This window comes from Lagenorhynchus albirostris, chromosome 7, assembly GCF_949774975.1.
Source record: "Lagenorhynchus albirostris chromosome 7, mLagAlb1.1, whole genome shotgun sequence".
NCBI classification, from domain to species: domain Eukaryota; kingdom Metazoa; phylum Chordata; class Mammalia; order Artiodactyla; family Delphinidae; genus Lagenorhynchus; species Lagenorhynchus albirostris.
This window is the reverse complement of record NC_083101.1, coordinates 85,435,553-85,462,663: the sequence shown is the minus strand read 5'-3', so window position 1 is coordinate 85,462,663 and position 27,111 is coordinate 85,435,553. Positions and strand designations below refer to the sequence as shown.

The following is a 27,111-nucleotide window of genomic DNA, read 5'->3' as shown; positions in this document are numbered from 1 at the left end:
GTACCGAGCTGTTGCTTCTGGACTTGCAGACCCAGCAGATGCAAAGAGCCCGTATGTGCTGGGCTCTGAGAGGGTGAGATCAGTGTCAGAGACCCAGGAGGCCCATCCCCTCCAAGCCCCTCATTCTGGCAAAGAGGAACTGGAGGGTAGGTGACCCACCCAAGGACACACAATGCTCAAGAGCACACAAGTCAAGGTCAAAAGATGAGTTTCCTCAATTCCCTTCTCGGATTTTTTTCAGTCACTGGGAGATCAAGACCTAGAGAGGCAGAGGGTTGCCCCAAATGAAACAATGTATCAGTGAAGTATGTAGACCCCAGCTCTCCTCACTTGAGTGTGCAGCTGCCTACTAGCCTTTGGTCTCACAGAATGTTTGTGGAATGCTTGTTCCATCAGCTAAGTAAGCACAACTAACATGGCCTTTGGCCCTCCACCCTTCAGGCATCCACTTTCACAGCCTGCCTGAGACCAGTGTGTTCTGTTCAGGTGGTTCTTTCCATCCCCTCCTCCTTGGCCCCACTGCCAAGAGTCTTCTCTGTTCTTATGGGAAGGAATTGTGTCGAACTAGCCTCTCGCTGCCTTTGAAGCAGAAAACAGCATATGGAGGTGGTTTAGTTTGGGTTCTGAGTTTTTCAGAGAAATGCCTTTATAACATTTCTAATTGGCCTCAACATCAAAGAAGGCGTGTCAGAGAACAGCAGAGAACAATTAAGGATGGCTGAATGGTGAGATGTCAACCAGATTTGGGCAGTGACACCACCATTACCATCACCTTAAAGGACCATTCAGTGCACAATTACACAGCAGTGTCTTGGGGAATGTCTTCGAAAAAGATACCAAACATACTTGGTTAGGACCACAGTGATCCTCTAGAAAGCTTCCCACCCACTAGCAAATGGAGTCAAAATGCTAACACTGGAAAATCCCAGATGTCCTTCAGTTGGTGAATGGATACACTGTGGCATGTTCATAGGACAGGGTACTACTCAGCAATACAAAGGGATGACTGATATAGCAACAACTTGGATGAATGTCAAATGCATTATGCTACCCAGACTTAAAAGGTACACATGCTATGATTCCATTTCTACAGCATTCTCAAAAAGGAGAGACTAGAGAGGAACAGAAAACTGATAAATAGTGGTCAGATGCTGGGGACAGTGGGGGTGGTAACTACAAGAGGCACAAGGAAATTTGAGGGGATTACAAAATTACTGTACCTCGATTGCAGTGGCGGTTACATGACAGTATGTATTTGTTAAAACTCATAACACTGTACAATATAAAGTCTAATGCTACTGCATGCAAACTATATCTGAAAAAAGCCCCCCCCCCGCAAAAAAATCTAGTAGTAACCAGGAAAAAGAGCAAAACCCAACAAAGAATTTAAATATTTGCTGTTTCTAGGTGAGTTCCACTTTAATATTCAAAAACAAACTTACTGGGGGAGAATGGATACATGTATACATATGGCTGAGTCCCTCTGCTGTGCACCTGAAACTATCACAACATTGTTAATTGCCTATACTCCAAGATAAAATTAAAAGTTAAAAATAAATAAAAATAAAATAAAACATAAAACCAAACTTGCATCTCTCTGTACACTGGTGGCTCAACTGACTGGCTGTGTCCTTAGGAGCAACAGGGACAGGTAATTAAGCTCCTCAAACTTTCAAGCATCCAGTAGGAGTCAGGTCTAGAGAGAGGAGCTGGGGAAAATGGAGATGCCCCAGTGCCAGGCCTTGGAGAGCTCACAGGGGAAGGGGGAGGTAGACCAGAGTTCCCAACCTGCTGCTTTGGCTGCTTTGCAAAAGAAATACCACACCAAAAAAAAAAAAAAAAAAAAAAAAAGAAATACCACAGGTTTTTCTGGAAGTTGACATCACATCGTTCATTAATTCAACTCATTTTTGAGTTAAGCACAGTGAAAAACAGAGATGCAGAAAGTCCTGGAACTCACCCCCACATACAGAAAGACATTCATCCACCCCAATTGCTTCCACTGGGCCACCACAGGCTTCCACGGGATAAAATGGGACCCTGGGGAGACTGCAGGGCACACCATTCATACAGCTTGGATGTGAATGTCTGTGACTGGTGTCCCCTGGAATTCTGTGAGGAGGTGTTCTGGCAGGAAACTCACCCCAGCTCCACCTGCAGGCTTCTGAGAAAGATGCAAGTTCAAGAGGTCAAGTCTGTGCTTCCCAACCTTTCTATCCCACCTCATGGACCATATAGAAAGGATATCTATGCTTCTTGCAGCCTGAGATAACCAGCCAGGGGGCTCCAATGATCCCAGGCCCTGCCTAGTTACTCTGAGAGTGAGGGCACCGAACCACAGCCCAGTCCACCTGGAACGTGAGGGATGCTCCTTGATCCTCCACTCGAGGAGCCTGGGAGGATGCAGAAGGGTGCTTGCCAGTGGGTCTAGAGACCTGGGAAACTGAGTTCTAGTGTTAGGGCACCTCTGGCCTACTTGGAGCCTTTGCGAAACACGTGCCCCCTCTTCCAGGAAGAGGTCCCAGAGCATCAGCTGGACTACAGTCCTGACCCCACCCCTTCTCAGCCTGCTGCAGAGCCTTTGGCAGGGTACAAACTGCTCGTCCTGCAGGATGGCCTTGCCTAAGAGCCAGAAGTTCTGTCCTGTGTGCTGCACATATCCTATCCACCTCTGTCAGGGGGAACAGACCGTCTTTCAGCAAATTCAAAGTACTGACTAGCATGTCTGTGATTTTTTTTTTGAGGATAGCAAACATAAATACCTAGGAGTTCATAGTTTCCTACAATTCAATTTCCTCAGTCTAGGTCAGGCTTAACTTTGAAGTCTCCCACGCTCACATGGACGGCTCAAAGTGGCTTCCTCTGCTGCTTCCCTATAGCTCCCAAGAACCGAATCTAGCTAGTCCTCAAACCTGTTTGATGGCCAAATGGCAACTAAGGAGCTCCCTATCTGGAAAAAGTACACTTGGAGTCATACCTCACACTTTATACCCAAAGGAATTCCAGATGGATGACAGAATTTAAACATAAGTACTAAACCATAAAAGTACTAGAAGAAACTACAGAAAATATTTTTTAATGAACTCAAAATGAGCAGAGACTTTCTAAATGTGATACAAAACCTAAAAAAGATGAAAAAATTTGGATAAATTTGACTACTTTAAAAAAATGTCCGCTTGGGATGATGAAAATGTTCTGGAGCTGGATTGTGGTGCATAACCAATGTGAATGTACTTAATACCACTAAACTGTACACTTAAAAATGGTTAAAATGGGGCTTCCCTGGTGGCGCAGTGGTTGGGAGTCTGCCTCCCGATGCAGGGGACGCGGGTTCGTGCCCCGGTCCGGGAGGATCTCACATGCCGCAGAGCGGCTGGGCCCGTGAGCCGTGGACGCTGAGCCTGTGCGTTCGGAGCCTGTGCTCCGTAATGGGAGAGGCCACAGCAGTAAGAGGCCCGCGTACCGCCAAAAAAAAAAAAAAAAAAAAAAAAAAATCCACGAAAAATGGTTAAAATGGTATATTTTATTTTATGTATATTTTACCATAATACAGAAAAACATATCCATGGGGGGGGAAAGACCAGAAACAAAGTCAAAAGACAAAGAACAACCTAGAGAAAAGATGTCTAAATCATGCCATGGGCATAAAGCAATTTTTAATATATAATGAGTTCCTACAAATTAATAGAGGTCTAAAAAGTTATTGAAAAATGAGCAAATAGTATGAACTGAAAGTTCACAGCAAAGACAAATAGTTCTTAAACACATGAAGAGAAGCTTATACTCATTCATATTTAAAAATTAACGAGGGAATTCCCTGGCGGTTCAGTGGTTAGGACTTGGCGCTTTCATTGCCGCGGCCCGGGTTCAATCGCTGGTTGCGGAACTAAGATCCTGCAAGCCATGCAGCGGGGCCAAAAAAAACAACAACAAAAATTAATGAAACCACACTTATCAAAATAGAATGCACCCAGAAGTTTTAAAAGAAGGTAGAGAAATCAGCTCTCTCAATTTTGGGTCGTTGGGTTGTAAACTGGCTTATCTTCTGTGAAGAGCAACTTGGCGATATCTATCAGAATGACAAATGCTCATACCCAGCTATTTCACTTCTAGGAATTTATCCTACAGATAATTTCAACCTTTTATACAAAAGTATTCACTGAAGAATTATTTGTAATAAAAAATTAGAAACGAACCCTAAAAGTTCATAGATAGGGAGAGAGTTAAATAAATTACGGTAAACTCAAAGAACAGAAAGAAGCCTTTCTCTTTCTGAAGTAATGGGATGATTTTCAAAATATGTTGTGAGGTGAAAAAAACCAAGTGTAGAACAATGCATATAACATGATACGATCTCAGTAAAAACATGAAAATATGCATAAGCTTACTGACTGAAATATGCACAGGCTCTACCTGGAAGGATCCCCAAGAAGCTGAGGAGCTGGTAGCTGGAAGACAGAAGGAGGGGCACGACTTTCCCTGCATGTTCTCTCTGACGTCTGCGTTGTGTGAAAGGTGTGACCCATTTCATTTTAGAAGACGTAAAGGGATCTATATGTCTCTTGTTCCCCATAACTGGTTACCCGCATCGGGTACTGATGACTAGGGCAAGTCCCTACACTGGTAGACAAGAAGGCCCTGCCTTCCCTAGAAGATGGGGAAGAAAAATGCCAGACTTAATAAAGTTGGAAGAAAGGGACACAGAAGGAGATGCTGTCCTCTCTCCTCTTCTTTGTGTCACTGCCCGAGCGCTAACATCCCACCAGAAGGCAGGGCTCTGTCAGGCAGTTCTGATGATGGAGATGGTCTCTGGTGCCTCTTCCTTCCTGAGCTCCCTCACTGTCCAGCAAGGACCTTGTCCTCATGGGGTGCAAACTGGAGTCCCATGAACTGGCTGCTGGTTTCAGCTTTGAAGTCTCACTCATCCATGTGAACAACACTTTCTGAATCTCCAAGCACACATCTGGCACCAGCCTTGGAACTGGGCTCAGCAGTGAGTAAGACAGGTAAGCAGTTGCCTTTTCAGACAACTGCTTAAACACGGAGCTGGGGAAGCGCTCCAGCCAGTCCGTGCTGCTCATGAGAGCCTACTGCTCATTTTGCAGAAATTTTGTGAGCTGCGTGTTACACATAGCCACTGTTAAAGAATACAGAATCCAACAATGTCCCAATCCCGGCAATGATACCAAAAGCAAAAAAGATAGCACTACTGCAATCAGCAGTGCTGAAGTTGAAAGAGGGTTCAATTTACTGAATATAATTTGTACAAGGGTGAGAAATCGTTGGACAGTAGATCACATGCCAGATCGGGTGGCAATCAATTTATTGGGAAAAGAATTAGCAGATGGGGACGGCTCTCCATTTGTCAAAACATCATCAAGCACAGGTTGACCACAGCAAAAATTAACAAACGCATTCTGGCTATATATATGGAATTTATAATAATGAATATGGAGATTTTGTGATTATTTGTAAATTGTTACACATCCTTTACATTAGTAAAATTTACAATAAATGTATGTATGATATACATGTGTACATTATATATATGTGTATATATATATATGCGTATATATATATATGTATGTAAGTATATACACACATACACGCATTTCAATTCACACTGAATTGAACTCTGCTACCTTGAGATTAACTTCTCTAAACTCTGGTTTCCCAATCTGAAAAAGAAGCATAAAACAACCACTTCCCACCTGCCTTCAAGGGTCAAAAGAGAAACTTCAAGCCATAAAGTTGAACCCTAGTTGTCTCCAATATCCTGATTCTTCCCATCCCACGGTGGCTGATTTTTAAATACCTGTTCGCAACAACTGTCCTTGGCTTTCGAGCAGCTGTCTTCTCGCCTGTAACCTCTTTATTACCACAAGAAGGAATGCTACCCGAGAAACAAGAGCTGCACCGCCTTGGAAACTGCTCTGGCTCCAGATGTCCCTGCCCCCTCAGAGCAGGGCTCTCCCAAGCTGGCAGTCCCTCCACTTGCTCCCTGAGTGGGAAGGCTAACTGACACCTTGTCGTAAGGCTGGCAACGCTCCCAAACCCTCAGCAGCAGGAGCCCACTTTCCCATCAATCCGTTTACAGGATTCTACCAGAGCCCTCTGTTTTTTCTCTCTGGGTGCAACTCCAGCACTTTCTAGAGAATTAATTTTAAATCATAATTAAATCCTATCTTTTAAGAACACATGATACACCTTTCTACTCGCACTAGAATCAATTAAAATTTACTGGGGAAGAAGTCAATTCTATACTCAGACTTCCTTTTGCTTTCTGAAGCCCCAGTTTTCCAGCATCGTAAAAAAAAAGAGAGCAAATTTGATGGTACTGAAGAGACTGCCGACCGCAGAAAGGTTTAACATCAAGTCCCATGGTTTTCACTTTTAAACTGCAAATATTCCAGGGCAAACAGTTGTGCTGTAGAGGCTCTGTTCACAGACTCAGCACAAACACGTGCTGCTTTCTCTAAGAACCACACTAGCTGTGACATGGGCACATCAACAGCTGGTGCCTATTGCCTTGAGTACCTTTCCCTTCAGTAACTGAGAGGGGGTCAACCACAGTGTATTCCCACTAGCCTCCCCCAGACTTTAAAATCAGACAATGAGAATAGGTAACATGGTAAAAAAAAAAAAAAAAAAAAAAAAAAGTACCAATAGATTTGGGGGAAATCATCAGGATTTCTGCAATGGAAATTATACAATGGAAAGGATATAGCCGTTTTGTCCATATCCTACTCTCCAGCTAGCAGTTGAAACTGGGACCCACTCTGGACCTTTACAGGGCTGTCGCTACCCAGGGCTATTCCAAGGATGAAAACATACTATGCATCTTAAGGAACTTTTTAGTGATTACTTATCCACCTTTAAAACTCATAGGAACTATGGTACAGTCCTTCATTTCAGAATATTGTAATATGACCAATGAAGACAACAGGTATTTCTGGAATACTTTCTCTGTGCAAGATGCTGGGAACAAAAGAACTATGACACCTTAAGGGGCTTACAATCTAGGGAAGATAAACACAGATACACACACACACACACACACACACACACACACACAGGCAGGGACGGCCAGCAATGCAACATGGAGAGTCTAAATGCTGGATGACTGTGCCAAAGAGGAAATATCCAGGAGTTTGCAAGAGGAGGGAACATTTTGAAAGGGGATGGTCAGGAGTGACTTCCTGGGAAAAATGGAATATAAATCCAGTATTCAGAGTAGGGAGGAGGACCCTGCACACTGAGAGTACAGATTCTGATCACCTGCACCAACAGAGGGGAGCAGTTCCATGGCAAACCCAGTGGTATTTCACAGCTGTCACTAGTGGACGCCCCTCTCCTGGTTACTCTCCATCTCCTCCATCTGTCCACTCCCCCCCACCCCCAATCTGTTCTTCACCGTTCTCTGCCCAGCTGGAGGCTGCCCCATATCCTGCTCCCTGGGGGGCGGTGGGGGCGGGGGGGGGCGGGTAAGAGGAGGCACTGGCAGAAAGGAGGAGGGAGAGGTCAGGGTGTGTCTTCCCCGAAATGGCATATGTGCTGAAGACCCTCCTCAGTGGCCCCAGCTCAGCCCTAGGCACAGTATCAGCTTCCCAGACTGTATGTACTTGGCCGTCCTTCACCTTGACCATCAGGAGTGGACTCATTTCTTTCTTTTTAAATTTTATTTATTTATTTTTGGCTGTGTTGGGTCTTCGTTGCTGCGCGTGCGGGCTTTCTCTGGTTGCAGCGAGCGGGGGCTACTCTTCGTTGCAGTGCACGTGTTCTCACTGCGGTGGCTTCTCTTGGTGCGGAGCACGGGCTCTAGGCGTGCGGGCTTCAGTAGTTGTGGCATGCGGGCTCAGTAGTTGTGGCACATGGGCTTAGTTGCTCTGCAGCACGTGGGATCTTCCCAGACCAGGGCTCGAACCTGTGTTCCCTGCATTGGCAGGTGCCACTGTGCCACCAGGGAAGAGGAGTGGACACATTTGTTGCCAGCACCCTGATTGACCCATTTCCCTTCCCCACAATGCCCTCCAAACCAGCCCCTGTCCTTTCACACCCTCCACCACTGACAAGCTTCCCCAGGTGACTTCCGTATAAGTGCCCCTCCCCCAGGGAGCTGGGAGAGGGCACTCTTCACACCTCCTGCCACATCCTGAGACCTGACTTTTCACCTTTAAAAGCCCCCTGCTGGAAGAGGGGATATTGGAGGCAATAACTAAGCTATATGGGTTCCCCACAGTCACACAGCATGCTATGCCATCCAGCCTGCTGGAGAGGCAAGATCTGGGGCCTAAGAGAATGAAAAGCGAATAAAAAGCAAGGAGTTATCTAGCTTTGACTAAAAATTAGAAATCAGCATTAAAAAAACACACACACAAAGCTATTCAGCAGGTTAAAAACAGAGTCGTGGAGATGGCAGCAGAAGGCCCCCCTTAGGAGACAGGAGGGTGGACTGAAGTCTGGCAGTGATGGGAACCCAGCCGAGCCATGACTCAGAGAAGCCTGCTCAGCAGGATGGGGCAAGGCAGAAACTTCGATGTTGGTCATGGGTGGCTACCACACTGGACAAGCGACATCCGGAAGTCTCTCCAGGTCTTACTCATTGTCAGTGCCACCCCACGCCTCTGGGAAACAGCAGACACACCCACTCCAGGGACAGTACATAAAAGCCAGACTAAGACAACACCTGCCTCAGACCTCTGGCTCACACCATCTGCATCCTGCTCTCCTCCTTCCTAAGCTCTGGACACCCAAGGTCAATACCTTCCTTCAGGGGCACTTTCTTTGCTCACTGGGTGCAGGATCTTCCTTGCCTACTACCCGCTCCAACCCCTAGGTCCATTTGTTAACACTTCCCTGTCCTGATACTGTAGCCCAGTGGTTCTCAATGGGCTGGGGCAGATGTTACTAGCATCCAGAGGGCAGAAGCCAGGGATGCTGTTAAACATCCCACAACCACAAAGAATCATCTCTACCAAAATGTCACTAGTACCAAGGTTGAGAACTTTCAGTTTAAAGGAAGGAAACATCGGGCTTCGCTGGTGGTGCAGTGGTTAAGAATCCTCCTGCCAATGCAGGGGACACAGGCTTGAGCCCTGGCCTGGGAAGATCCCATATGCCGCGGAGCAACTAAGCCCATGAGCCACAACTACTGAGCCTGTGTTCTAGAGCCCACGAGCCACAGCTACTGAGCCCGTGTGACACAACTACTGAAGCCTGCGCACCTAGAGTCTGTGCTCTGCAACAAGAGAAGCCACTGCAATGAGAACCCCACGCACCGCAACAAAGAGTAGCCCCCGCTCGATGCAACCAGAGAAAGCCTGCGCGCAGCAACAAAGACCCAACCCAGTAAAAAATAAATTAATTAATTAATTAAATTTATTTTTTTTAAAAAAAGGAAGGAGACATATATTGAACACATTGTATGAGCCAGACACTGTGCTGGATGTTTTAAAGTTCTTTAAACTTCTCGCTTCCATGACAGGGCAGAGAAACAGGTCACAGAGTAAGCCCTACCACCCATCACCCAATCTCTAGTCGTGACTTAGCAATTTTGGGTGTCCAATGGTTGCCTCCACCATCTTAAACACATTATCCAAGGCCAATGTCTTTCCGAACCTCGGTTTTCTCATCTGTAAAATGTGGATTAAATACCTCCCTCCAGCCCCTGGTCTAAAATGGGTTCCCAGTAAATCTTAGTGCCCTTGTCTCCTCCTTCATGTCTGAGTTCCAATTTCTTCCAGGGAATAAATGGGCAGACACGTGTGCGCACACAGATCCGCTCAGGCACCCACCTGCTTATGTTTTTCTGTCCCCACAAGAATCTGAATGAATGAGTGAATAAATGAATGAACCCTCCAATTCAGAATGGCCTCTTCTCGCCTGAACTCCAGAAACAGTTTTTCATACTGAATTCCTCTCACTCCTTATTTAGGTTTTCTATTATCATTGGTTGTATAAAGTCTGTCTACCTTACTTGGTTAGGAACTTGCTGAGATAAACGGTCCTGTCTGACACCCCAGCCAGTGCCCTATCACTCAGAAGTCCAATCAACCCTGGACGAATGAATATGTGATGGACGGATATCACAGTTCACAGGACACTTCTGTTTAACGGTCTGTTTATGTTGCCTGTTTATAGTTAGCATTGTCAACTCCCTGATATTTCTCTTGAACTTACCTTATAAACCCAATTTCTGGGCATTTTCCTTTGCAAATTTGTGAGCATCTAATGTCACTTTTATAAACTACAGATATCTCTGCTCAATGGCCCAAAGAATAAGGAAGCATCCTTTAAAGGGGCCTCTGGTGCGACCGCCATGCTCCTTGAACAAATGGGCCCCCAGTCCAGGGAACAAGGATGCACTCAAATGCCTAAGTGGGCATTCACTCCCAGCAGCTGGCAGAACCTCGCCATTAAGTAAAACCTAACAATTCAGCCTTTCAGCCACCAACCTAATAGGCTTTTCTTGGCACAGGCAATTCTGGCTTGGCCAAACACTTATTTTCACATCTTAAATCAGTACGTGTCAGAACTGAACGGAGGCTCAGACCTGCCGTACGTCTTGCCTTCTGCAGCAAGTTCATCTCAGAATGGAACTCACACACTCATTCAGATCCCTTCTTCCATAAAGATCTGTAAGAAAAATCAATGATTTGTTCATCTGATCAACTTCCTAGTCTCTTATTGGGCTGCTTAAGACAGTTTTTTCATTTAAAAAGCAGCTAGAAAAATGAAATTGACTTTTCGGGAAGTTACAGTACACCCTGTTAAAACATAAATTTGTGTGCTGACATACCTCAGGTTCTTAATGACGCCAGGATGACCGTCCCTCTGAGCATTTCCGAGCAGCTCTCTCCCGGCTCTTGTTCAGGTTTTAGTTGTCCTGGCTTCCCTGAAAGCATGTTTTCCCATCTTAATAGACCCTCCTTGACATGAGCTCCTCCCTCCCTCGTCCAGGGGCGTCTGGGTGCACTTTGGCAATGGCATCCCTGTAAGCCCCATCTCCAGCAGCCCGCTTTCAAATGCACGGCTAAATTCCTGGCTAACTTGTTTCTCAGGAGCTCTGCAAATCATTGACCACGCTACTGGGCGGACCCACCAGGGAGCCCAGCACATAAACCGAGTCCTGGGCCCGAGCCAGCCAGAACAGGCAGCTAGAAGGGCAGATCACATAAACGACGTCAAACTTGGTAGAATGAGCCCACCCCGCAGGCTGAGCCAAAGATGGGGAGAGAGACAGAGGAGAAAAGAAGAGAAGGAGGAAGGATGGAATTGAGGAGAAGAGGGCCGTCACCCCCACCCCGCCCCTGGGAGACCAGGTCAGAACCTGGGTGGGGAAATGAGGAACTAACAGAAAAAGGCAGGACCCCGGTGACAAGGATCCAGAAGCATATGTTCAGTCTCTCCTGCGCTATCTGTCTTATTAAACAGCGGCCCCTTCTCCAGCACTTACAGTGTGCCTGCTACTGGGCCAAGTGCCTTACACGCATTACGTGTGTCTTCACAACAACCTTATGAGGGAGGTATGCTTATTATCCCCATTTCACAGATGAGAAAACTGAGTCTCACAGAAGTCAAGTGACTTTCCCAAGGCAACAGCTAGTGCATTGTGGAGTCAGGGATTTGGGTCAAAAGCTCTGAACCACATTCTAATTTCTGGACATGTACCTTCATAAGGCAAATAAACAAAGCCTCCTGTGGGCTTAGCTGAATCCCACCCCATGTAAGAGACACAAAAAGCCATGTTTTCTACTCTCAGAAAACTCACAATTCAGAGAGAGCCAAGAATCACATGAACAAGCCAAGTGTAAAATAACACCAAGTGCCCAGTTATTTACCGCACATTGTTAAGGGATATAGGATATAAAAGAGAGAATCTGCACGACTAGCTGTGGACGTGCTCCACAGAAGCCTGCAGGCCGAAACAGGCCAGCTCACTTTGCATTCGCTTTTTAGTCCTCCAGGTTAAAACTTGTCTCTAATACAGATAATTTTTTTAATTAAAAAAATTTTTTTTGCCACCCACCCAGCCTGGGCCGGAGGGGAGGAGGCTCGGGGTCGGCGAAGACACCGGCCTCGGCGCCGCCGCGTTGCTCCTCCAGCAGGCCTGGGCGCGTGGGTCGGTCAGGACCCCGGCCCCGCGGGCGGAGGGCGGAGGGCGAAGGGCGAAGGGCAGAGGGCAGGCTGCGCCAGGGGCCGAGGCCCTGCAACCTCCCCGCCGCCTCCCCGAGCGGGTGCCCGGCTGCGCCGCAGCGTTTGCACAGCAGAGTGGTCCCTCAGGTCGCTGTGGGCCCCTCCTCCGTCGTCGGCGGCTTGGTTCAGAACACTTTTTTGGATGGGGTCAAAGGGCACATTGGGGCGCGGGGTCAGGCGAGGGTGCGGGGAAGGGGCGCCAGAGACTCAGGAATGTTGGGAGCCCCAGACCCGCCGGGACGCGGGGTCCTGCTCCGCGGTTGCTCTGCCTGACCTTGCCCTGTGGGTGCAAAAGGTTTTTTTTTTAATGTTTTTAATTATCTGCATGAAAGAGAATGTTGCCTCTGAAGAGGAGGCCTACAAAGGACGGTCCATATTAATTGGTAACATTAATAAAACCGGATATACTCATTCGGTGCCCAAAGCATGTTTAGCAAAACCGAGGGACTTGCTGCTTCTACACCACCTCAACTTACCTTGCCTGTCCACTGCCGTATTTGCCAAGCTTTCCTATCTCTGTGTGCCATGGGAGGGGTGGGGAGGAAAGCAAGACCGATAAAGCTTCATCCTGGAAAATATTCCACTTGTTCTAATTCACTTCCTCTCCCAAACAATTGAATCAGCTTCCTGAAGCTCCTGAGGGGGGATATCGGCCAGGTGCTCAAACCTTATCCATTCTAAACGGGGAACTGTAAATATCTTCCCTCCATTCCAAAGCTAGTTTGAATTACATGGCAAAGAAATTCCTAGAACAAGGTCTCAAGCAGTCATTTTATAAGTTCTCCACCGAATGGGATGACAGGTGAGGATTCTCCTTCACTCCGATTGTTCAATGTGGAAATAGAGACATTAGGGAGAAAACAAGAGCAGAGGTGCCTTCCATCAGCCAGGCCTTGTCCCGAGCACACTGGTGCCACTGCAATTATGGTCTGCAGAGAAGGGTAAACCGGCCACGAAAGGGGAAGGAAATAAACCTGTGATTATCCAAAGACAGGGGAGCTCCTGAGGATATTTTGGTGGAAGTTTCTGGCATTACAAACAGCAGTTCACACGCTGATTCTAGACACTCTGAGGGGCAAGGACAACATTTAGAAAGACAACTTTCTATATTCACATTCCAAGTGTACATCAGAAACCCCTTGGCAGGATCTGGTTTCGATTACACTGATTTATGTACCAGTAAAATAGTATTTTTAAGATAACCAATAACTTCTTAGCTTTTTTTTGGCTTACCAAATTTCTCAGGACAGCTCTTCCGGGTGTCAGGTGCAATTCAGCATTTCCAGCTCAGCAGTTAGCTGTGAAAAGTCTATTCTCTACAGTATTCGTATACCTACAGTGCCCATAGCTTTGTTTTTGTAAAGGGAAGCAGCTTGCAATTCTCAGTCTATTAAATATTACACTCAAAAGGTTGCAGTCTTTCATCACTCTCCCAGAGACACATATTTCTGCCACTTACCCATAAACCACAGATGGAAAAGAAATAAATAAATTGCGCTCTACCCAGAGGAGGCAAAACGATTTAGAAGAACTTCTCAAAGGAGGGAGGAAACATTGGAACAGAATCAGCACTAACTACTGACCTCTTCTCCCCCAAGCCACTCCATCTATGTGCCAACGTATCCCTCTGTCACTATCTTGTCCTATCACCTGAGTCGTACCTACCCACCTGCATATACAGCCTGGTCGTAGACGGTGGTATGAGTTGCTAGGCGGACATAGAGACAGGCAGTTCAGAGGGAAATCTGACCCTCTTCATGATGGGACCAAAAAAAAGGTACTGATTACCTCTCCTACATTTCTTTTGCAACTGGAAAATTCCACACTGGGGGGCCAGGGACAAGGGCATGGAGGACCAATGTAAGGTCTCGAAAATCCTGACAATTCTTACAAGTTAAAAAGGGAAGGGTTGCATGGTTTCAAAAGTAGAAAACAATGAACTACAGAAAAAACTGACAATGGAAAAAAAAATGGAAATTCACTCATTCCTTATACGTGAAAACTTACTATATCAACTGTACTGGAGATATCTGAAAACCAGCCCCATTCATCACATTATATCTGAGAAAGAGTAATCAGACAGTTTTGACCGAAAATAGAATGTGTCCCACAAGAGTCCACACACAGAGCTAAATTTCCCAGCTGAAAGCCATCCGGCTTATGAATATAAGCACCATCAATATAAACCTTTCAAACACCAGAGATCGGCAGTTCACAGCATTCATTTGCTCAAACATTACATTCCTCATCCAAAGTTGAATGCTTGATAAAGGGAAAAATCAACAACTTTCTCCCCACCTCCTTCCCCTCCTGACACCTCTGAATGTATCAATACATTATAGTACTGAATAAAATTTCTCCAGTTGACAATTGGAATGTCGACAGGTAGGACATAGGGGAAAGCCCCATGGTCACGCCTCAGAGGTTAGCAACATTATACTTAAATGACGGCAGTGTGGTCTGTAAGCCACACGAGCTCTCAACGTCACCTCCAAAAGACAGAAGCGATAAACAAGAGTCACTAAGGATCACACCTGTCAGTTATCACCAGAGATTAGTTACCAGCACATGACTAGTTTTGTTTTGTTCTGGACTGGGATTGAAAATAAGACCGACTATTTCAGGTTTCAGACTCCTTCCCTGTAAAAATCCTTTTAGTACATTAAACCTAGAATGGGCATATGACACTTTCTGTTTTACCTAAGGAAGATGTACTAGTTAGACAAAGTTTTGTGTGTGTTTTTTTTTTTTTTCCGGTACGCGGGCCTCTCACCGCTGTGGCCCCTCCCGCCGCGGAGCACAGGCTCCGGACGCGCAGGCTCAGCGGCCATGGCTCACGGGCCCAGCCGCCCCGCGGCATGTGGGATCCTCCCGGACCGGGGCACGAACCCGCATCCCCTGCATCGGCAGGCGGACTCTCAACCACTGCGCCACCAGGGAAGCCCGACAGAGTTATTTTTAAACCCATTTTTGTTAGATGATGTAGAAAAACCAAAGGTCAGTCATTTTTTTCCTCTACTCTCTCCTAACTGTACATTTACAGGAATTAATTTAGAATGTAAACAAAGTGATAGACTGGATATATTATAAATAATTATACTACCATATAATCTCTCTCAAGGCCGAGGGTTGATGCATTCTGTTGTGATCACTTACCACAGCAAACCAAAGCAAAACAATTAAGTATCACCTTCCACATAAAGCCTCAAACAATCACACCCCAGCCTTAAACCAGACAGACTAGGGCCACTTAATGAAATGAGAAACTGTCTTTTAGTGGGGTGGCCTACTGGGCAGAGCCACGACTCTTATACATTCCATGACTCAAAGGTTAAATAACGATGAAAGTGTTCTGTGAACTTTCTAAAAAGCTAAATTATGAACTTTGGCACTTGGGTAAGACTACGGCACGTACTAGCACCATTCATAACTATGGGGCACGAGCCATTTGGAAAAGGCAAGAAGGTCACGTGTGTTGTCAAGTGCCCACGAGAGTTCTGAACTCAAAGTGTCAGCCTCTTCATGGGGTGAAAACGGAAACCCACCATGAAGCGGTTACTAGTTACTCCTGACCATCCCCTCCAAGCACGTATTAAGATGGATAGGCACGAGATGGCTGCCCAAATCACTTCTGTTCGATATCAACATTATCTGGCTTCTAAAAAAATGAGAATTGCCAAATCCTAAGTAGTGTGAAGAATATAATGAAAACAGTCCTGCTCGGGAGTCTAGGTCCATCTCTTGCTACCTGATAGCCAGCTACCTGGAGAAAGCCACTTGACCTAAGGACTGATGGGATGAAACAAGAAGGAAGGACTCACTGACTGCTCAGCTTCTTCTAGGTCTAAGTGCCCAAGGGTCCCGGGCTACCCTTCACCAACAAAAGCCCCTCCCCTCTACCAGCAGGTGGCATTCTTTGTCTCCTGATCAGAAATATGTTTCCATTAAAATCATGCTTTATTTCATGCATATAAAATGCCTGATTAGGTTAGGTTAGGTACACATTGCAGCTGGGTAGAATTAGGGGTGAAAGTTCATAATTCATTCCCCTACAGGGTGTCCCAGAGGTCAGACCACCTAATCTTGACCTTGTCGCTCCCCCGTCATTCCCCCACCACACCACCTCTGAAGGTATCCACACACCCCCACCCCAAAGCCTGAAGGAAATGGTCTCTACCTTTCTGGGGTTACAACTTTGCTGGGAGACCACAGGATACGTCTGATAATGTCACCTCTTCTGATATAACCCTGTATTGCAGTTACTGAGATTCACCTGACCATGCATCTCTGTAAGCTTACTGTGTTTTTCACAGCTTTGCAGGGGCCTGCCAACGCTATGGGGCCTTTAGGTTCCTAAGCGGCTGGGTGAGACACAAGCCTAGGGTGAAAGGGCACAGGAGGACCAAAAAGGCCGCTTCAACGTTCCCTGGCTTCCCCATCAATTAGCGCCTCCATACCCTACGTTCCTGATGGTATGTCCCGCCAGGTCCCAGTGAACCTAATTTCTACATCCCCAGGTGGTCCGGAGGCGCATTCCCAGTGCTGGCAAGCAAGCATTCACCCCAACTGCCCCTCACTACTGTCACCGTGCCCTCCCTTCGCATGCTAGAATGCACAAAATTTTAAAATCCCTGATTGTTACCTCTAATACATATATTTGAACTTTATCTCTCTTAAACCTTTGCAGCCTTTCCCATCAGAGGAAACAGCTGAGGGCACACAGAAGCAGAAATGAGAAGAGAAAACTCACATTCAGGGAGGTCCTACAGGATGATCTCACTAGTCAACCTTGTGAGCCTGCGAGTCCCACTTCCAAGGAGAAAGCACGCTGGGAAGTCTCTCCCTCTCCCATCCCCACGGGATTGCCAGTCTTAGGACTGATTCCTGCAGTTCACAGTAAACCAGCAGAAAGATGTACTCAGACTGTCAGGGTTTATTACAATTCCTCACGTCAATTAAAATGCCTCTGGATTTTATGCCAAAATGAGAGTGTTTTAACTTTAAATTATTAGCTTCCAGCAACCATCCAAACAAATGGAGAATACTTAATGCTCCACTTTGTTTTGTTTAAAACTGATCTTGTGCTTGGATACGCTGGCTGCTGTGCACCTTAGCCACAGAACGCAAAAGGAAAAACAGCTTTTATTTTGATGAGCTGCAGCCTTCAATATCCTAAGTTCACCCCCACCAGAGTCATCACTCATTGAGGGCCATATACATGTAACCATATATAGGTGCATGTGTGTGTGTACTCATGGTGCCTTACAAATATTAATCCATTTATTCAATCCGTCAGCATTTATTGAGCACCTACGTCATGCACCTCATTAGGCATAAGAGATAAAAAATGACAAGCAAGTCCAAGGTCACAACCCTGTGACAAGCTGTGGCGAAAGTAGATAATCCAACAAGTAATGAGTATGCGTTGTGGTAAATGCTGTAACGGGGAAAAGAGGTTATTAAAAATAATATCTGAGGCAGCGACTATGTGTGAGATGTTTACAGCCACTGCCTCTAATTCGTATAGCATCCTGCAAAGGTAGGTGTCTCCCCACTTCCCAAAGGAGGGGGCCGGGCTGTCCCACGCTACACACCACCTCTCCATCGGCCTCAGCACCCGCATCAGCATTTGCATCTCAAATCCCCATTCTGGTCTCAGTATGGTACCTGCCGGCCTGCATTTGCCGATTCAGGCGTCGATGAAACTTTTGCCCAGAATGATACAGCACATTGCACACCCACAGGGGAGAAAAGAGCCCACAGCGCACCCTGAAGGAACTTTTAAGCCGGCTACATGGAGTCATACAAGAATATTAACAACACAAAGCAAGGATGGAGCATGGACGGGGCAGTCTGTGGTCATGACCAGTGGAGTGCTTCAGAGAGCAAGTCATTTGGCTTCTGAAAGGGAGAGATCATTGTGGAGAGATTTATTCAGGAGGTGGGACCCAGGTCTTCAGATCACATAAGGTCAGACGGTGTAAGAGAAAGAAGGCCAGTTCTCAGGAAGGCGGTGTTCACAGAGGTGCCAAGAAGGCTCGCAGGTTAGGCTGAACCACAGCCAGGGATGTAACTGGAGCGCGATGGTGGGACGAGCTGGCCTTCAGCTGCCCCGAGTGCCAACTGATAAGACATGCTAAGGCACCTGGGGCATTAAAATGACCCAGTGTAACAGCACATGGAGAAATCCGCATTTAAAAGAACCCCTCCCAGAAACCACTACATGTGACAGAAGCAGTTCTTCGTTCTACCTCCTGGGATAGAGGGTGAAACCCAAAGGGCCTCCTGAAGTCAACACAGGTCACCAAACAATATTCTAACCATGACAGTCCTTTTCACTGCAGGGACTTGTTTCTACTTGAAGGGTGTGCAAGTTCAAGGCCAGAGCTGCATTAGTCAGAATCAGAGTGGAGAGGCCAAGGGCTGTCAGCAATGGGTCTCCCCCATGACCCTTTTCCCACAGGACCTCCCTTCCCCAAATTGGTAAACAGAAAAAAGAATATCAAGTTGCAAACCAAGTTATTAGCATGCCTGGAATACTCACATGTCTCAACCAGTCCTGCTGATGATATCTATATTTGTTTAACTCTTGACGGCTGATAAAATTCTTTTACTTGGTATTCACAACAGCCATGAAATAAGCACTAGGTCTCTCATTTTATAGATGAAGATCCTGAGGGTCAGAGATGGTAAGTGACCTATTCAAGGTTATACAGCTAGCAAGTTCTAGGGCCAATTCTGGACCAGAATATCTGTCCAGTGGTCTGTCGGCTCTATCACTACTACAAATAATCATAATACTTTATAAAGTTCTTTAGAGTTGACAGCTTTTACAGTACACCTGGGCAGTACACACACTAATATACATAGACACACACACACACACACACACTCTCACCCTTGTACACACACACTTTGTTTTCCTAAAAGTAAAGTAACAATAGTAATAATCAAAATACTATATCCTACTTGTTTAAAAACCCATCCTCCCTCCTCTAGCTATGGACTTTGTCTTAGACCATTTATAAAGTAAGTGAGTAGCTATTGTGTAAATTACTGCTAAAGATATGTGGATGAAGTTTTAAACCATAGATGTTGGTTTGTTTACAACTCACTGCTTAGAACAAGCTTGCTTTTGTGTTATACATCTGCCCATTTTCATTTGCTACTACTAAGCTCCTTCCTCTACTCCCAATCTTCTCTCAGTGACACAAGAAGCAGCATCTTTCCTATATGTCCATCTTACGCCAGGATCTGTTTTCAGGAAGTGGCTATTTCCTGGCAGACATAAAATTCACAGGACTCGAGAAAAACATTGAAATAAAAAAATCAACCATTTACTGCATTTTTAAACAAAAGAAAAAGACCTATCAGACAGATCGGCATGGATACTTTATTTTTAAAAATTCCCAACTCCCACTTTGTCAAAGCACTTCTTTCAAATTCACAGGTCACACAAATTAAATTATTCAATAAACAATTTGTCAATTAGTCTTGCACAGTGGGGAGAAAATTATACACAGAAATGTAGAATGAGCCAAAATCAAAGCAAAATCTAGTGACAAATGAGCAAACTGCTCTCCAGCGCAGAGGCAGAGAGCCTGTCATCCCACCCACGAAATAAAGATCACAAACTCCCCCGCCAGCCACAGGGAGGCCTCATTATTTTTCCTTCTCATAACACATAATTCTACCAAAAGATCTTAATGAAAATAAGGTCAACATATTTAATCTATAAAGCAATCATCTCACCTACTTTTAATCATCTTTCTTTATAAGAGAATTCATATAATCAGGCCACCCTACACAAACAGAATTTAAACATACTTTTTTGCCTTTTTCCCCTGCTCCCAAAGGAAAACACCACGTACCACTCATCTTGCTAAAAACCACAGGAATAAAGTGACTTAATTCTAGTTAATTCTAGTTAAACCAAGTATTTCAACCACGTACCCTTAAACCTTAACATTAAACATATCCATGAAATATTTTTGAGAGCTTTCCTTCTTACTTATTCACTCAGTAAATCTCCAATATATAGTGAGCTCCCCCAAGCACAAGTTCCCAGTGATGTTCTGAAGCCATACTAAATGTATACAGAAATATTATGATACAGTATCTTTTTAAAAATTGCTTTTGTTCTGAACTATTACTTGAACTTGAAAAAATTTTAGTTAAACTCAACTTTCACAATTCTCACAAGGTCATCTAGGGTGTGGGTAGTTTTGAATTTCCTTTTCATGGGGAAACAGGAAGCACTGAATCAGGACATCAGGTGTATACGGAAAAATATATATTTTGATACACATGTAAGCAAATACATACTTTTTTGTTGGTTTAAAGATCCTTTTGTCTACTTGACTCACGATACAAATACACTGTAGTCAAATTTCTTATGATGAATTTAAATGTAGGTGTGAAAACTGGGTTTTCTGCTCAAGTTAGACCAGAGCATAACACACCCTGTCAAATCCCCAGTCAAGGGGAAACCCATCCAGCCCTTAGAGGCCCCCAAAGAAATCATTCTTTGTTCACCTGGCACTGAAAGGCTTCACATTCAGAATCACAGCTCCTGCAGCAATGGAAGTATGCTCTGAATCCAGATAGCCATATTAGACTCTCAACTAGGGACGTGTTAAAAATTTAACATCGTGAATGAAACCAAAGCAACCACTGACACCAACTGGGTAATTAAACTCCTGGTTCAAGGAAGTTTCAAAATCCAAACCCAACATCAACATCTGGCAAGTCTCCATGTGTGACCTACCGATACTTGTGCATGTTATTCTGAAAATTCCGAAAGAGGGAAAGTATTAAGCCTTTAAAAGCCTATGAATTAGTTTGTACTCTCTGTACACATAAGGGCTAACTCACAGTTAACTGGAGCTAACTCCAGTTTCAACTATATCTCAGCTTTTGCCTCACTGTCTCAGAAGGGCAAAAGCTGACAAGCGTTACTGCAGACAACTAAATCTATTCTTGTCCAGGGGTCTTGATCAATACACTCTGCATCATAATCTAGCACTGAAATAGCTTCTCCACCGCCAGCTCCTTGTTTTAGGTAGTTTATTTCCGGTCCCTAGTCCTTGCTGGGTTAGTTAACTCTTTTCTCTATAATTTGCACATCTCCTGGAAGGACGAGGGAGACGCCTGAATTCAAACTGCATTTGTTTACCGCCCACTGCCCGCAGTACTGTGCATTCCCACAACCCAGAAACGTGCGCTTCCGGCACCCCCAGTACCTGCCAAGTTCCTCGCCGGTGTCGTAGTAATCATCCACGTTTTCCTGCCTGAACACGGTCATGATAAACTGTCACGCCTCACGGAAGCCCAGCGCACTTCAGCTCCGCTTCCCAAACCATCACCACCGCTCCTGCGCCTCCGTGGGCCCCTCATGCATCAGTCAACAGTCCTTTTTAAAAAAAAAAAAAGGCAATAACAACAATAAAATGACAACCCAAAAACGAAGTACCCCTCCCGAGGGCTAAGACTCGCTCGCTGAAGACCACCTCTCCGGAGTTGCCGCACCCCGCCGGCTAGAGAGCAGCACTCTTTGTTAAACCCGGGCCAGGGACGCCCCCAGCCCCGCATCGCCGGCGCACGCGTGGGGCCGGGAACAACCGCACCCCAAGGTCCGCGTCCCCGAAAGCAGGGCGCTCGGCACGGATCAGAACCCGCTCCGGAAGTGGCTGGCCTCCCCGCCTCCCCTTTCTCTACACACACGCCCACCCAGCTCCCCACCTCCAGGGGCGCAGCGGAAGAATGAAGCCCTCGCCGGGGCCGAACGCGCCTAGCTGGAAGCATCCCTCTCCTGCCTGGAGCGGCGGTGCAGCCCCCGCGCCACCTCTCGGCTCCCGCACCTCCCCGGCCGCCTCAGCCACCTTCTCTCCTCCCACGAGCCAAACAGTCCCCAGAGGCACATTCCTGGCGACTCCAGCTCCGTTACCCGGCCGACCCGGCGTGCGGCCGCCCGGGGGAGCAAGGGAGGGAAGGGAGCGGCCGAGGGAGGCGCGGCCGCCCGCTCCCGGTCTCCGCGTCCCGACACAAAGCGCCCGGCCCGCGCCACCTGTTCCCACCCGGCCCGCGGGGCTGGGGTCATCTCCTGGCTGCCATTCCCCTTTTCCCCTCAGTCAAGTGTACCCCGCCTCGGCCTTCCCGGTTGCCCTGGGCGCTGCCCGGGCCAACCCCGCCGCGCCGCGGCCGTGAAAGCAAAAGCAGGCGGCGGGGCCCGGGAGGAGACGGGGAGCCGCGAGCGGCCACTCACCCGGGCGCCCGGGAGCTGCCCGGGTCTCTCCGGGGCGCTGTCGGAGGTCGACGGTAGGCGCCAGCGCCGGGGACAAGCGGGGCGGCCGCGGGAGCGCAGGGAGGCAGCGAGTGGGGGCGCGGACCCCGCGCGTCCGTCCGGCGTCGGCTCGGCCGGGCTCTCCCGCTCCTGCTCCGGAGCAGCCCCTCGGCTCCTCGCCGCCTTCCGGGCGGAGGGCGGCCGGCAGGCGGCCAATGGGGACCCCGCGGGCGGGCTGGCGACACGGCCCACCCACCTCCGAGCTGCCCGGCCGGACCGGCGCTGCGGGTGCTGCGCGGCGCTGGCTGCTCCTCCCCGCTCGGCGCTCTGGGCTCGCTGGCGCGCTCTACCGCGCACACCCCCGCACACACCCACTCACCCCACACCCGCGCCAGGAGCTCAGCCAGCGCGGCCGCGCGCAACATGGGCGCCCCACCTGTGACACGCTGCTACGCTGCCCCCTTCGGCGGGGCTCCAGAGAAATGAGATTCCTTCATCCTGCAGAGGTGTCCTGAGCGCCCCGCGTGGTCCAGGCACGGTGCTCGGCACCGGAGAATCACAGAGACCATAATAGGTTTAAAAAAAAAATCCCTGCCCTCTTGAAACTTACATTCTGGTGGAGAAGCTAGACAATCAATATGTAAACAAATAAATGAGATCATTTTAGAAGGGATTGGTTCCATGGAGACAATACTGCAGGGTAACGGGATAGAGAATGACAGGGCGGGCGGGAATGGACAGCATTAGAAGGGATTTCTGTTCAGGATAGGTGTTTTGAGCTGAGATCTGAACTGTAAGAAGGTATGAAACCAGAGAAGAAAGGTTTGAGGTCTCAGAGGCCCAATGCAGCAACAGAAACGAAGGGTTGATGTGTGCAGTCCAGTACAGTATTGTCCATTGATGAGTTGAAATGTGGTTAGTCCGGAATGAGGTGTGCAAGAAGTGTCAAATACACATGGGATTCCAAGACTTGGTATGGAAATAAGGATGAAAAAATCCCTTGAATATTTTTTATATTAATATGAAATGCATGTTCAAATGATAGTATTTTGTACATATTGGGTTAAATGCAATATATTATTAAAATTAATTTCGCTTTTTACTTTTTAAAATGCAGATACTAGAAAATATGGTACCTATGTGGCTTACAGTTATATTCCTGTGGACTGTGCTGGTCTACACTGGAGACCCTTATCCATTCTCTTTACTTCTTACCCCAGGCCCCCACCAAGCCCTGGGGTTCAGGGGGAACAAAAAGGATGTTTCCCCATAGGGACTGCTGGGGATCCCTAAACAGAGAAAAGCTCCTATAGGGAAATTTGCCTTACTGCTGAGAGTTACAAAAACCGGTATGTGAACGCTCTGAGATTTCAGATCCATGTCAGCGTTCAAATTTCCAGATTTTCTAAAATGAGATGGTTTAAACTCTCTTTAGTTCGATAGAAATTCTTGGGAGATAAAAAAAAAAAGAATGCCCCTCAGATCTTACGTCAGACCCTCCTCTTAAAGAACATTTCGTTCAGTGGCCCACAGGAAGGGCACACATTCATGATCATGGAATCAAGGGAAGATTCCAAATTGGGTGGCGGCATCAACCTTAGTGATGGGTTTGAGAATTAATACAAAAGGATCTTGAGAGGTGAGATATACAGTCAAAAATAACAAAAAAACGTGGTTCATCTAGGGGAAATGCAAATGAATACATCTGTTGGCGGAAGATTAAAAACACAGATACTTGGAAAGTGCTTATGGATGACTGCTTTAAGGGTAATATTTTCCTGCAAAATACATGTTTAAGTGTGCTTTCCAAGGCAATGAGAAGAACTGCCTCTGTTTGGGGACTAGCATGTCTTCCCTATTTGACATGCTGATCACAGGAGATTTTCTGGAGTAGTGAAAAAGAGCAGGGGCTTGGCAGTCACACATTTGGATCTAATAGTGGTGGAAACATTTAACCCTAGCTGTGAATGACCCTGGCTGTGTCCCTTACCTGTTAGTTTCATGTCTGTACTAATTCAGGAAAACATTTTAGAGAGGGAAATGTGCCACCAAATTCAATGAAGAAGCACATTCCTCCCCGTGAATGTGAGTTATCTGTAGTGACTTGATTCTAAGAAAATGTAGTAGAAGTGACACAGTGTGATATCCTTCTGAGGCTGGGTCATAACGTGTTAGAGCTTCTGCCTAACGTTCTCTTTCTCTCTCTCTCTCTTTTTTTCTCTTGCTTGCTCTCTTGCTCTTGTTCTCTCCACTCACTCGGGAAGCCTTCAGCTGCCATGGTTACCCTGGGGCTGCCATGTGGAGAGACCATGTGGAGAGACCACAGAAAGAGAGAAGCCCAAGGAAGCCAGCTGTTCCACCCTACCCCCACCCGCAGCTATTTGTGTCTCCACAGCCCCAATTCTGCTGGCAGAGTAAGTGATTGCTGCTGTTCTAAGTCATTATTTTGGGGTGGTTTATTACGAGGAAATAGATAACATGTAAGAAAACTTAATTCTTAACATGTACCAAATGCCAGGCAGACTAAATTATTCTCTTGCTTTATCTCCAAACAACTCTGTAAATTGTTTTCTCCACTTTATCTTTCTTAGTCTCGGTTTCACCACCTGCAAAATGAGGATAATAATAGAGTGTATTCCTCAGAGTTGCTGGGAGATTCTAAACGATAATGCATGAAACAGGGCTTTTTACATTATAAAATACATCAGAATGTTGGTGTTATATTTTCTATCATAGTCCAAGAAGGAAGAGCTCTGAGAGACTTTTCTCCTATGGAAGACAATACTATAATCCTGATATTATGAGATTCAAGCTGGAAAGGACTTCCATGAAAAGAAATTGAATATGATATGGACTATGGCTTATGATAATAATGGTGATAACATTTAAAACAGACTCCAGTATAGAATTTAGGACATTATTTTATAACTGCACTAGTCAGGGTAAAATAACTGCTGCTATAAAACTCCACAGATCTCAGAGGTTTGACACATTTAAGGCTTATTTCTTGCTCTCAGCACAGAGGTTTGCAGAGATTAGAGAAAGGGCTCCACTCCACCTAGTCATTCAGGGACCCAGGCTTCTGCCCTCTAATGGATCCATGACTCCTCAGTGCATTGAGTTTCTCAGTTGATCCTTTTCATCTATTGGCTGACGAGAGATGAGAGAATCCAGAGAGGACTGGAGTTTTTTAGTGGGTCAGGTTTGAAGTCTAAGGCTTAACCATTTCTTGGGCAAGATGTTCTAAGATTAATCAGAGTGGAACACACTAGCTCAGTTCACCTTTGGATTACTTTTTAATAACATGCCTTTGGCTTTTATCAAGGGCTAATATTTTTAAATGACCCCATGAAGAATGTTTCTGCACCTGTGCTTTCCATGTTGAAGATATTGCCCATTATGCAGTTGAGTGCCTCTTAGGTAGACAGTCACATGATTGACTCTAATTCCTCTCGGCACCGAGTGCTAAGAGAACTCATTACTCCTGACCAAATGATGTTTCTTTTTTGTCAGACAATGAAAATTGTAGAGCTCACTCTGTTCTCCATTTTCCAGAGTGAGAAAGCAAGTGGCAAGATCAGAAAATGTAATCCTCCAAGTTATGGCCAATTTGCCATATTCGCTGAATAAGCTTTTATTGTCTAATACATATTAGATACTAAGGATGCAAAGATAAATAAAACATTCTCGGTCCTCGAGTAACTCAGTCTAGTGATGGAGACTAAAGAGCAAAGAGACAATTCTATTAAAGTGTGGTTGTGCTAGATATAATCCATTTATTTCTCTAGATGTATTTTCTATCCTCCTCCACCCCTACAGGTCTGCATGCTGAGCTGCAAGATTATTTTAACTCATTTCCTTATGTTCTGGTTGCAGGTTGGTTTGGCCAGCGGGGAACGTGGCATGGCGTCAAGGAGAAAGGAGAAGAATGAGGCCAGGGTAATTATTGTCATGCTTTTCTCACTGCAGGTTTGCCTTGGTCACTATCAAACAAAGGCTCCTCACCAGATAAACTCTTCTACGTGACTTTCTCTGTCCAGGTGTTGGTAACCACTCTCTCCCCTAGTCTCTTCAGACCTAGAGTTGGTGGCAGCTCCATGTTACTAACCTGGGGTTCCTGCCCCATCCCTTATGGCTCCCCTGCACCTCTCCCACACCTCCTTGAATCATCCTAATTTGAGTGTGCCATCTCCTTCCTCTGCAGCCCTGACAGACTGCTGTGGAAACACGAAGGGAGGGCACTTAATTCAGATAAAGGCCAGGGATGGAGGATGATGATAGGGTTGAGCCTGGGGTTCCAGGGGAGTTTTCTGGAGGAGTTGACAGTCCCACTAAAACATGCAAAAGAAGACTAAGAGTTAACAGAATAAAATGGTGGATGATGGGGTGGTGGACTGTGGGGTTGTAGAGGTGGGAGAGAAGGACATCTAGAGAGAGGAAAACAGTGAGGATGGAGTCGTGGATGTGAGAGATAATGGCTCGTTCAGGAATCTGTAAGCAATCCGAATTCAGTCAGTGAAATGTCAAGGGGTAAGAGTAGAGAGGGGAAGCGTCTTTTGCACTGTGTCCAGGACTTGGAGGAGAGCGGAGAGGTAAACCAAGGGAGATCTTTGCAGTCCTGTCCATTGTGCTCG

At 46.4% G+C, this 27,111-nt stretch overlaps 1 protein-coding gene across 1 annotated transcript in view; it reads right to left on the bottom strand.

Annotated features, from left to right (window-relative positions):
- Positions 1-22,137, bottom strand: part of DAPK1 (death associated protein kinase 1) — a 209,696-nt gene extending 187,559 nt beyond the window's left edge. Inside the window, exons 1-2 of the mRNA XM_060155367.1 lie at positions 22,077-22,137; positions 21,438-21,607 (exon numbers count right to left, since the gene is read on the bottom strand). Coding sequence (XP_060011350.1) covers positions 21,438-21,499 — 62 coding nt within the window. The 5' untranslated portion in view covers positions 21,500-21,607; positions 22,077-22,137. The remainder of the gene's footprint in view (positions 1-21,437; positions 21,608-22,076) is intronic.
- Positions 22,138-27,111: the final 4,974 nt, after the last annotated feature.